We start from the raw sequence: 10784 nt of genomic DNA, 5'->3' as shown, positions 1-10784 counted from the left end.
TCCTGCGACTGTTAGTGAGCTGGCGTCAGTCTGAGTTAAGTGGTTTGTCCGTGGTGCTCTGTTGTGTGCGTTCCTGTTTCAACCCTTTGGCGATTAGTGAGATGGCCGACCAGAAGGAACAAAGAGTGTGCTTGAAATTGATGACGATCGTCGAAAGACCACTGACCAACTTTCTGAGGGAACGAACATCTCATGGAGCACGGTCCAGTGAATTTTAACCGAAGGTTTGCACATGAGACGGGTGTCTGCAAAATTTGTTCCTCGCTTGCTCGGAGATGACCAAAGAAAAAACCGCGTGAATGTTTGCCGCGACTTGAAGAGTGAAGTGCAGTTTTCCCTAACAGAAAGCAAAGGGTTGAAACAGGAATGCACACAACAGAGCACCACAGACAAACCACTTAACTCAGACTGATGCCAGCTTACTAACAGTCGCAGGAGACCCCCAGCTAACACCACCTAGCAGCACAACTCGTAACTACAAAGCATGCGCGCGCAACAGGTCGTTTCCGGTTATTTTTGTGTCCCCCCTCGTATACATATATAATCTTAATTTTGGATGTGAAACATTTGGACAAAAAGACACCAGATCTCTAACATGCATTAATTTTATCCACTTCATACAAGGAATATATTAATACTATGTTTAATTGATTAGATTACTAGTCTGTCTACTCTTCTTGCAATGATACCTGAGAAGATAAAAGTGTTAGAAAAACAAGTTATGAATGCAAAGAATTAATTTCATACACATGAATATGATAGTGGCTCTGAATTACCCTATTTTTTCCCATTTTCTCGTGGACAGGTGAAACATCCATAGATCTCTATAATGGTAGAACTGTGATTCTGTTGGACTTGCATATTCTCCTCCGAACACCCATAACTGGCCTCTGTCAGTGGATACTGCAACTGTCTGATGGCTACATCTCGGAGGGGGCCCACCGGGGGCCTTCACTCGAACCCATTCATTCCGAGGGATGTTATAGATATATAAGTCATTATATAAAAAGGTCTGTAATCATTCCAAAGTTATAATTATTGTCCTGCACAGTGATATCAACATCTAATCTTCCATAAGAAGCTCAAGCTCAGACCAACAGATATGGTACAGACACTGGAACAAAGTACAGCTGTCTCCTAGAACTCCATCACTTTCATAGGTACTACAGTTCCTATATACCCAACAGTAAAATGCATGAAATCCTAATTTCATTATAAGGAAAGAGGAGGCTGAGAACTGAAGCACTGAGACAAATATTTGGAGCTAGGAAGAAAGAAAGCACTAGAGAAAATTACAGAATGAGTACTTTATATATACGAGGGTGAGTCAAATGAAAACCTTAAATTTGTAATAAAAAATCGAAATTTCACGCCATTATCCTGTAAGTTGGTAAGCTTGCTACAAACAGCGTGCAGAATGGCCTATAGGTTGCAGCATAGTGCAGATGCACAAACACCGTCACAGCACCAGTATGAGATGGCTGCCCCACTTGACACTTGCACCAGGGAAGAACAGCGTTCTGTTATTCGGTTCTTGTGTAGTAAAGGTGTGAAACCTCTGTGCACCTTTATTCTGATGCATGCCACATGCCCTACCTATAACAGCATCCCATCACAACATTAGGCAGAGTGTACAAATTACGTAGGCGAGTCAAATGAAAACATTAAATATTTTTTTGAGTATTCTTTATTGTGCACAAGTGGTACAAAGCTGTATCACTTTTCAACATAATCTCCCCCATGCTCAATGCAAGTCCTCTAGCACTTGCAAAGTGCATGAATTCCTTTAGAAAAAAAATTCTTTTGGTAGTCCATGCAACCACTCATGCACCGCGTGGCGTACCTCTTCATCAGAACGGAACGTCTTTCCTCCCATTGCTCCTTTGAGTGGTCCAAACATATGGAAATCACTTGGGGCAAGGTCTGGCGAGTATGTCGGATGAGGAAGACACTCAAAATGCAAGTCACTGATTGTCGCAACTATTGTACAGGCAGTATGGGCCTTGCATTGTCATCTTGCAAAAGGATACCTGTGGACGGCAATCCACGTCGCTTTGATTTGATTGCAGGCCGAAGATGATATTTTAGGAGATCTGAGTATGATGCACTGGTGACAGTGGTCCCTCTAGGCATGTAGTGCTCCAAGATGATGCCTTTTTCATCCCAAAAGAGAGTCAGCATAACCTTCCCTGCTGATGGTTGTGTTCAAAACTTCTTCAGTTTTGGAGATGAGGAATGGCGCCATTCCTTGCTCGCTCTCTTCGTTTCCTGTTGGTGGAAATGAACCCAGGTTTCGTCCCCAGTAACGATTCTTGCAAGGAAGTCATCACCTTCTCATTCAAAGCGCCGACGTTCTTCACGAGCATCAATACGTCGGTCTTTCAATTCAGGAGTCAGCTGCCGTGGCACCCATCTTGCAGACACTTTGTGAAACTGGAGCACATCATGCACAATGTGGTGTGCTGAACCATGACTAATGTTTAAACTACCAGTAGAGGGGCCAAACTCGCTGGCTGAACGGGGCTGATAGCAAGCACCAGTACCGGAAGGGTATGGCGACTGGTAGAATATCAAAGGGAGGCGTACAATAGATCAACAGCTGGTCGCGGTGCATGGGGAAACCCACCCCATCCAATAATGAATGAATGAATGAATGTTTAAACCTGCTGCAGTTTCATTCAGTTTCACTCGGTGGTTTTTCCTCACTATGGCTTCAACTGCTGCAGTGTTCTCTGGAGTCACAACTCGATGTGCCTGACCCAGATGAGGAGCATATTCAACTGAAGTCTCACCATTTGCAAACTTCCTATTCCATTCATACACTTGCTGCTGTGACAAACAAGCCTCACCATATTGAAATTTATCGAAGAATGAAGTTTCAGTATGGTGAGGCTTGTTTGTCACAGCAGCAAGTGTACGAATGGAATAGGAAGTTTGCAAATGGTGAGACTTCAGTTGAATATGCTCCTCATCTGGGTCAGGCACATCGAGTTGTGACTCCAGAGAACACTGCAGCAGTTGAAGCCATAGTGAGGAAAAACCACCGAGTGAAACTGAATGAAACTGCAGCAGGTTTAAACATTCATTCATTCATTCATTATTGGATGGGGTGGGTTTCCCCATGCACCGCGACCAGCTGTTGATCTATTGTACGCCTCCCTTTGATATTCTACCAGTCGCCATACCCTTCCGGTACTGGTGCTTGCTATCAGCCCCGTTCAGCCAGCGAGTTTGGCCCCTCTACTGGTAGTTTAAACATTAGTCATGGTTCAGCACACCACATTGTGCATGATGTGCTCCAGTTTCACAAAGTGTCTGCAAGATGGGTGCCACGGCAGCTGACTCCTGAATTGAAAGACCGACGTATTGATGCTCGTGAAGAACGTCGGCGCTTTGAATGAGAAGGTGATGACTTCCTTGCAAGAATCGTTACTGGGGACGAAACCTGGGTTCATTTCCACCAACAGGAAACGAAGAGAGCGAGCAAGGAATGGCGCCATTCCTCATCTCCAAAACTGAAGAAGTTTTGAACACAACCATCAGCAGGGAAGGTTATGCTGACTCTCTTTTGGGATGAAAAAGGCATCATCTTGGAGCACTACATGCCTAGAGGGACCACTGTCACCAGTGCATCATACTCAGATCTCCTAAAATATCATCTTCGGCCTGCAATCAAATCAAAGCGACGTGGATTGCCGTCCACAGGTATCCTTTTGCAAGATGACAATGCAAGGCCCATACTGCCTGTACAATAGTTGCGACAATCAGTGACTTGCATTTTGAGTGTCTTCCTCATCCGACATACTCGCCAGACCTTGCCCCAAGTGATTTCCATATGTTTGGACCACTCAAAGGAGCAATGGGAGGAAAGACGTTCCGTTCTGATGAAGAGGTACGCCACGCGGTGCATGAGTGGTTGCATGGACTACCAAAAGAATTTTTTTTCTAAAGGAATTCATGCACTTTGCAAGTGCTAGAGGACTTGCATTGAGCATGGGGGAGATTATGTTGAAAAGTGATACAGCTTTGTACCACTTGTGCACAATAAAGAATACTCAAAAAAATATTTAATGTTTTCATTTGACTCGCCTACGTAATTTGTACACTCTGCCTAATGTTGTGATGGGATGCTGTTATAGGTAGGGCATGTGGCATGCATCAGAATAAAGGTGCACAGAGGTTTCAGTGGAAAAGTTCAAGGGAACTGGCCTCTTGGAACACTGTACATGAGGAAATAATATTAAAACAGAGCAGAAGGAAATAGGATATGAAGGTATGACTACATGTTTGAGTCCTATGGTGGGTTTTTGAGAACGGTGGACCTATAGGCTCCATAAAAGCAGACAATGCATCATTATCCTATAACCTTCCTATATTTAATTATACAATAAATGCTTGAATAATTTAGCAATAAAATGCACTTCATCAACTCAAAATAGGAAATAACTATAACATCCTCTTCTGATGGACTTTGATGGCTTAGTAAATGGACTGATGTGGCAGGACTGTTCAGGTGGAGCAGTTTCATAAGTCTTATACTAATGCACCTTTTGTCCATTGAAATATTCTCCCCCAAAAAGAATCAACTCTTCTTTATCTGGATGTGCTGTTAAAGTAAAACTGGATCGCCTTGAAGGTGGAGAGACAACAGTTTCTATCACTTCTTGTCGTTTCTTCTCTTCAAGCTCTATTTGTGCTACAATTTCTTCTATGTCATCCTGGAAACAAAGATGCAGATTAGAACTAGGTTGTTTCTGCTGTTCTGTAAAGAATTCAGACAGCAGAGTTCAAGAGCAAATTATAAGTGCAAAATTTTCATGTATTATAGATTTGAAATAAACAGTTTAAAAGTATAAATACACACTCCGTCCAATGTGACATGTAAGTTTTTACTACATTAAAACTTATCTCCCTAACATGTTTCTGTCCTTACGGGCCATCTTCAGAGGGAAGATCATTACAAACTGGAAACTACTATCACAATAGGTGTTTTGATTTAAAATACATACACTTATATCCTATAGTGCACAGTATGCACAAAGTCGAATGTTTTACAATCACAGCAGCTTCCTGGTGTTGTAAAGTTTTTAAAAGTTTCTAGATGTTATTTAAAAAACCTTTATTGTCAATAGTTAAAATTTTTTAAACCACGTGGGTTTGTGTCCATACTCCTATCGTCCTTGTATGGGGAAGATTTTTTGCCACCTGTCTATCTTGATGAGGAGGTTCTTGATGTCGTCCAGATAGACAGGCGGCACAAAATCTGCCCCATACAAGGACGATAGGAGTATGGACACGAACCCACGTGGTTTAAAAAATTTTAACTATTGACAATAAAGGTTTTTTAAATAACATCTAGAAACTTTTAAAAACTTTACAACACCAGGAAGCTGCTGTGATTGTGAAACGTTTGACTTTATGCATACTGTGCACTATAGGATATAAGTGTATGTATTTTAAGTCAAAACACCTATTGTGATAGTAGTTTCCAGTTTGTAATGATCATCCCTCTGAAGATGGCCCGTAAGGACCGAAACATGTAAGGGAGATAAGTTTTAACGTAGTAAAAACTTACATATCACATTGGATGGAGTGGTTTGTATTTATAATTATTAGTGCGACGGATCAGAATGAAACAAATCAAGTTTAAAAGTATGTAAGTCTGACTGTGAGGGAAATTTAAATCCTTTGTCCAGAGGGAAGACAGGATCTTATGATGACCAGAATAATGCTGGAAACACCAGAAACATCTTATGATTCAGAGGAACAGACCTTAATGATCTAGCCCTACAAAGTTCATGATGATGCCTACTAGAATCACTTCACACTTTACTGGAGAATTTTTCTGGTGTCTTAAGATAAAATATAAGTTGAGTACTGTCTTGTGTGATGTGAGCAGTAGAGTTTCGAAGGAGAATCCTGCTTGCATCTCCATGGATATAGAGTAAAGCAAGCAAGCATAGCTTATCTAAATAAGTAGGCCTACTGTATGACAAAGTATGATGTTTATAACTGCAACAATGTCCATGAACATGTAGCACACCTGAATCATAATTCACATACCTCATTTGAGAAATATACACGTATTAGCTTTTGATACATTAATTAGATTAAAACCAAATGTCATGATTGAGCGAGCAGCATTCCTGCTTCATGTGTGTGTGTGTGTGTGGGGGGGGGAGATCTTGGATTTGATTCCTGACAGAGACTGGCTAACCTAGGCTTCTGTGTTTTACTCAGTCCTTACAAACAAATGCTAGGACAGCATCTTAAAATAAAGCCATTAACTTTTTATCCTATCCTACTGAATTAGTAATTCACAAATCACCCTTTCAGATGAAGCTGCACATCTCAGACGAAAGACAAACTGTTACTATATACACCTAAAGTAATAACAAACACCTATATATAAAATTGAAATAAATAATGTTTTAAATTTGATAGTGCAGTAGGTATAGCAACTGGCTATGGGCTGGACTACCGAGGGGTTGGGGTTCGAGACCTATTAGGGTCGAGTATTTTCTCTCCACCACGTCGTCCAGACCAGCTCTTCAGGCCCATCCAACGGGTACCAGGGGCTCTTTCGATGGGCGTAAAGCGGCCGGGGCGTGAAGCTGACCACTCACTTCGAACTGGTACCAAGGCAAAGAAAATGTGAATTTATACATCACTCCCCGATACGCTTTCATGGCGTAGCACTTAATTAGCTAAGCACACGGACAATTTTTTTAATGTTTTAGTTAAAAGTTGTAATATACCTCTCCACTTGCAGCAAGTCTTTTCTTCTGTTTTTGTGAGAGTTTCTTATCGGTTTTTGCTGCTGTCTTCTCAGCTCCTTTCCCTTTATTTTTACGTTTATCTTTTTTCCCCATTTTAAAGATAATTTCTATACGTAACCACCAAATGTATACACGCTTTAAACATTTACACGGAAATACATGCGTACCAACAGCACTTTCGCTCCGACTGGTTTCTGTGCTTTTGAGCGATACGCTGTGTAAATTCGTGTTGTCACTTGTACGTGGATCGAATGATAAGTGCGAATCAATGTTCAAACCGTTCAAACTAATCCTGCTTTATTAAGACTAACTTTTGATACACAAAGGCGTTTTATATATATATTCACACAGATGACCATGGTAACACATAACAATAGAGACATTCTATTTTTACACACATAACCATAGCAACACATAACACAACTCAAAACAGGAACAGCTCATGTAGCGCAGCCTATTATTGAAATTGTTTACTACGACCACTACGACTTTGCCAACTCCAGCATTATATTTTAACATTAGAGAATTGCCAACATAACAAGTACTTCGTAATAAAAAAAAAGAAGAGCATCGTTTACATAATAATTTAACTATTCAACGGTAGATGGTGACAGCAATTACGCGATACTTGCTGCCATCTACTGCAGAGTGTAGAACGTATTTGAGGGGATATTGTACATATTTAACGTGTTTCGGGACAAATTTGCATGAGCACTGAGCGCGAGAGAAGAAAAAAAAAGAAACGTGATTTGCATAACTTTTGGCAAGTTCCTGCGTGTGCTTTAATTTGTTGAATGACGCTGAAAGAACTGCCGAATAGTTGGATGATGCGAGTGTAATAAAGAAGTTAATTCTGCAAAAGTGAAAAGAATCGCCACTGTACCTACTCGTAGTTGTGTTTCTTCAGTACCCGTTGCATACCTACGAATAACTTTCTTATCGTAAGTATGAATATTCATCGTCATTTTATTGTGTGTTTTACGTACGCATGCTAATGTCAATTACTTACTAGCAGACAATGCAGAAAAGCTTGAAATTTTCAGAGAACGTGTGAACAATACAAGTATTGATATATTGGGTTTCTGGACTTTATACACCATCGTCAGAATCCTATAGTAAATACAAGTATGTTGCACTAAACTGCTTATCTTAGTTCCTAAACACATGACTTTCAGGCATGGCTTTATTCCGTTAAATTGTGTCAAGTACGTGTACATCAGGCAGTAATAGAGTAAAGAACTTCCATTGAAAACTAAAGAGATTTCTAACAAAATAGGATTGAAGGAGTACGTACGTCTAAGTACTTGCATACTCGTACATAATACACACATGCTTGAATTATGTCACTTTTTTTTGTGCCAAAAAAAAAACAGCATTAATGGGAAACATAAATATCTCTTGATTACATTCCCTATAGGGGAAAGATAATTTTGAAATCTACACAGTATCCAGAGTGTCTTTGGGGACCACCCAGCCTCCTAACCTACCCGTGCTTCTTTCCCCGTATGTTAACAGTGTTAGTGCAGAGAGGTGCAGAGGTTAAGAATTCCTATACATATTCATAGCCTGATTCTAAATTAAAGGCAGGGACTTGACCTACAACTTGAGTAAAAGTTCTGCTGGTGTAGTGTAAACTCTGGTTACCAAAGTAATTTAATTCCTTCAGAACTGTGGTACAGGATTGTGTACATGAAAGTTTTATTTTTTTCTCAATACTTTGAGCAAGTAAGCTCCATGAGTCCCACCGCTACGGCCCGGGTTAAATCCCGGGTCTGGTCAAGTGGGATTTGTGGTGGATAAAGTGGCGCTGGGGCAGTTTTTCTCCGAGTACTTCGTTTTCCCCTGCCAATCTTCATTCCACCAATTGCTCCACAATCATCTTCACTTATCATCTTGGGCTGGTAGAATAGGCCAGAAATGGCCGTAGTCCAACACCAATAGCGATAAAAAAAAAAGCACCATGAGACTCTCTGCAACGAAAGCGTGCACAGGCTACCATTATACTGCTCTCTGGTGGGAGATACGTTAACTTCTAGCTAGGAAGACGTCATGGTATTCAGTTTGATAACGTTTTGATGTTCACATTATTTCCGGGAGTGTCGGTATAATTCGCTTGCGGACTAAAACCACGGAGTTTGTTTTTGTTATTGTGAGTTAGTTAGACATTCCTAGTTACAATACGAAGTTCTGAACTTCCGACACTAGTACAGTGCTCACTGTCTCATCTAGCGTCTCGCAGAATATAGCATAATTATCTGTGTATATGTAATTATTCACAGCCAAAACCTTTGACACGAAATCTTGGATTCCTATAAAAAGATTTCCTAGAAAACGTTTCCGAATGATGATTCGCGAAGACCGAGGTATATTGTTTACACCTTCAGGCTTTTGGTTAGATAGAGGTAGCGTAGCTGGTTGGGGCACTGTGATACAAGCCGGAAGGTCTCGGGTTCGAGTCCTGATGAGGTTTTTTTTTCAATTTACCTAATCCTTCCAGCCGCACTATGGCCCTGGGATCGACTCTGCCTCTAAAGGAAATGAGTACCAGGAATCTTCCTGGGGGTTAAAAGGCGGCCGGCACGTAACGCTGACAACCTGAGCCAATTCTATAGATAAAATGTGGGAGCCTCGACGTCTCACAACCCTATGGGCCTGCACGGCCTGTTACAAGTATAGCTTTACCTTCACCTTAACTGTGACAATAGTTGTAACCACTGGGAACGGTAAAGATGAATCACTCTCTCACCCTTTTTAATTAATTGTGAGGAGATTAACGTCACACATTATTAACGTTGGTACTGCATGGGGGTGTGTGGTCAGCTTCAAGCTCCAACCTCTCTTTCCAGGAAAGGAGTTTCCTACATTTGTTGGGTTAAGAGGCTGGGTGGATCTCAGATCCGATCTCAACTCTGTGGCGAAGGGAGGAATTCATATCCCGTCCTCCAGTCCATAGCCAGCAACTTTACTGAACTATCCTGGCTGTCAGTACTGAAAATATGTTTGTTTAAGATTTTATATATTGTTACAGTATACAGTACAGCAAGAAACAAGCAGTAACTCTTCCTGCTGTTCGTTGGTTACTTGGCTTAGCCTTAGACCTTGAAGATGGAGATAGCACGTCCCTCCGAAACGTCGATAAACTTTAACAAGATTGCACGGCGTCACATCCCCATATTCTCCACACTTTCCGCCATTAGAACCTCAATTCCAACATGTCCATTCCCTTGCCCCCAGGAGCTCGCATGTTTGCAAAGAACTTGGTGATGACGAGAGAATCACAGGTCTGGTACGAATCAAACGTCCTGAACAAACTAAATGCATTTGCCACCCTTTCCTGTCAAGATGCTGTTTGATGTCTTAGTCTGTTGAGAGTGGCGCGCAGGCCCAGAAAGCGCAGTTGAGCGGAGTTTAAAGCAACCATAACTGGAAGCTTGCTGCATAGTTAACGTGATCGAAACTTATTAGAAATTTTTGTGTAACCGTTTTCATGCGTTTTTGTTGTAAACAAACTTTCTCATGGGTCAGTATAATATGTAGTGTGCTCGTAACATAGCTGCATATAGTTATCTTTAACTAGGCCGCTCCATAGCTCAAGCGGTTAGTCGCTGGTTTCCCACCGTGGCGGTCCGGGTTCGAGCCCGTGTCTGGTGAAATGGGATTTGTGGTGGACAAAGTGGCGCTGGGGCAGGTTTTCTCCGAGTACTTCAGTTTCCCCTGCCAGTCTTCATTCTACCAAATTCTCCATTATCATACTCACCCGGGGCAAGTACAATAGGCAAATTAGTGGCCGGCGTGCCGAGTGGGCCGAGCTGGACTCCACCCCTCACTATCCGAGGTTAAGAATTTAAGAATTAGCTTTAACTATTAAAAGATAGGCCTGCATGTTCTATATTTATCATCTCAATTATCAAATCAATCGAGCCAATAAGACGCAGTGGTTCTAAACGAGATATCCTTTGAGTAGTAGTGGAAGGGTTAATGTTTTTTTATTTCTAAAAAAGTTTT

At 41.4% G+C, this 10784-nt stretch overlaps 1 protein-coding gene across 1 annotated transcript in view; it reads right to left on the bottom strand.

Annotated features, from left to right (window-relative positions):
- LOC111871659 (kelch domain-containing protein 4) overlaps positions 1 to 7246 on the bottom strand; it is a 25569-nt gene extending 18323 nt beyond the window's left edge. The window contains exons 1-3 of the mRNA XM_023864902.2: positions 6759 to 7246; positions 4548 to 4718; positions 777 to 1012 (exon numbers count right to left, since the gene is read on the bottom strand). Of these exons, the coding sequence (XP_023720670.1) occupies positions 777 to 1012; positions 4548 to 4718; positions 6759 to 6872 (521 nt within the window). The 5' untranslated portion in view covers positions 6873 to 7246. The remainder of the gene's footprint in view (positions 1 to 776; positions 1013 to 4547; positions 4719 to 6758) is intronic.
- Between the last annotated feature and the right edge of the window lie 3538 nt (positions 7247 to 10784).

Source organism: Cryptotermes secundus, unplaced genomic scaffold (assembly GCF_002891405.2).
Source record: "Cryptotermes secundus unplaced genomic scaffold, Csec_1.0 scaffold226, whole genome shotgun sequence".
NCBI classification, from domain to species: Eukaryota; Metazoa; Arthropoda; class Insecta; order Blattodea; family Kalotermitidae; genus Cryptotermes; species Cryptotermes secundus.
The sequence above is the reverse complement of the archived record's forward strand: the minus strand, read 5'-3'. Positions and strand labels throughout refer to the sequence as shown.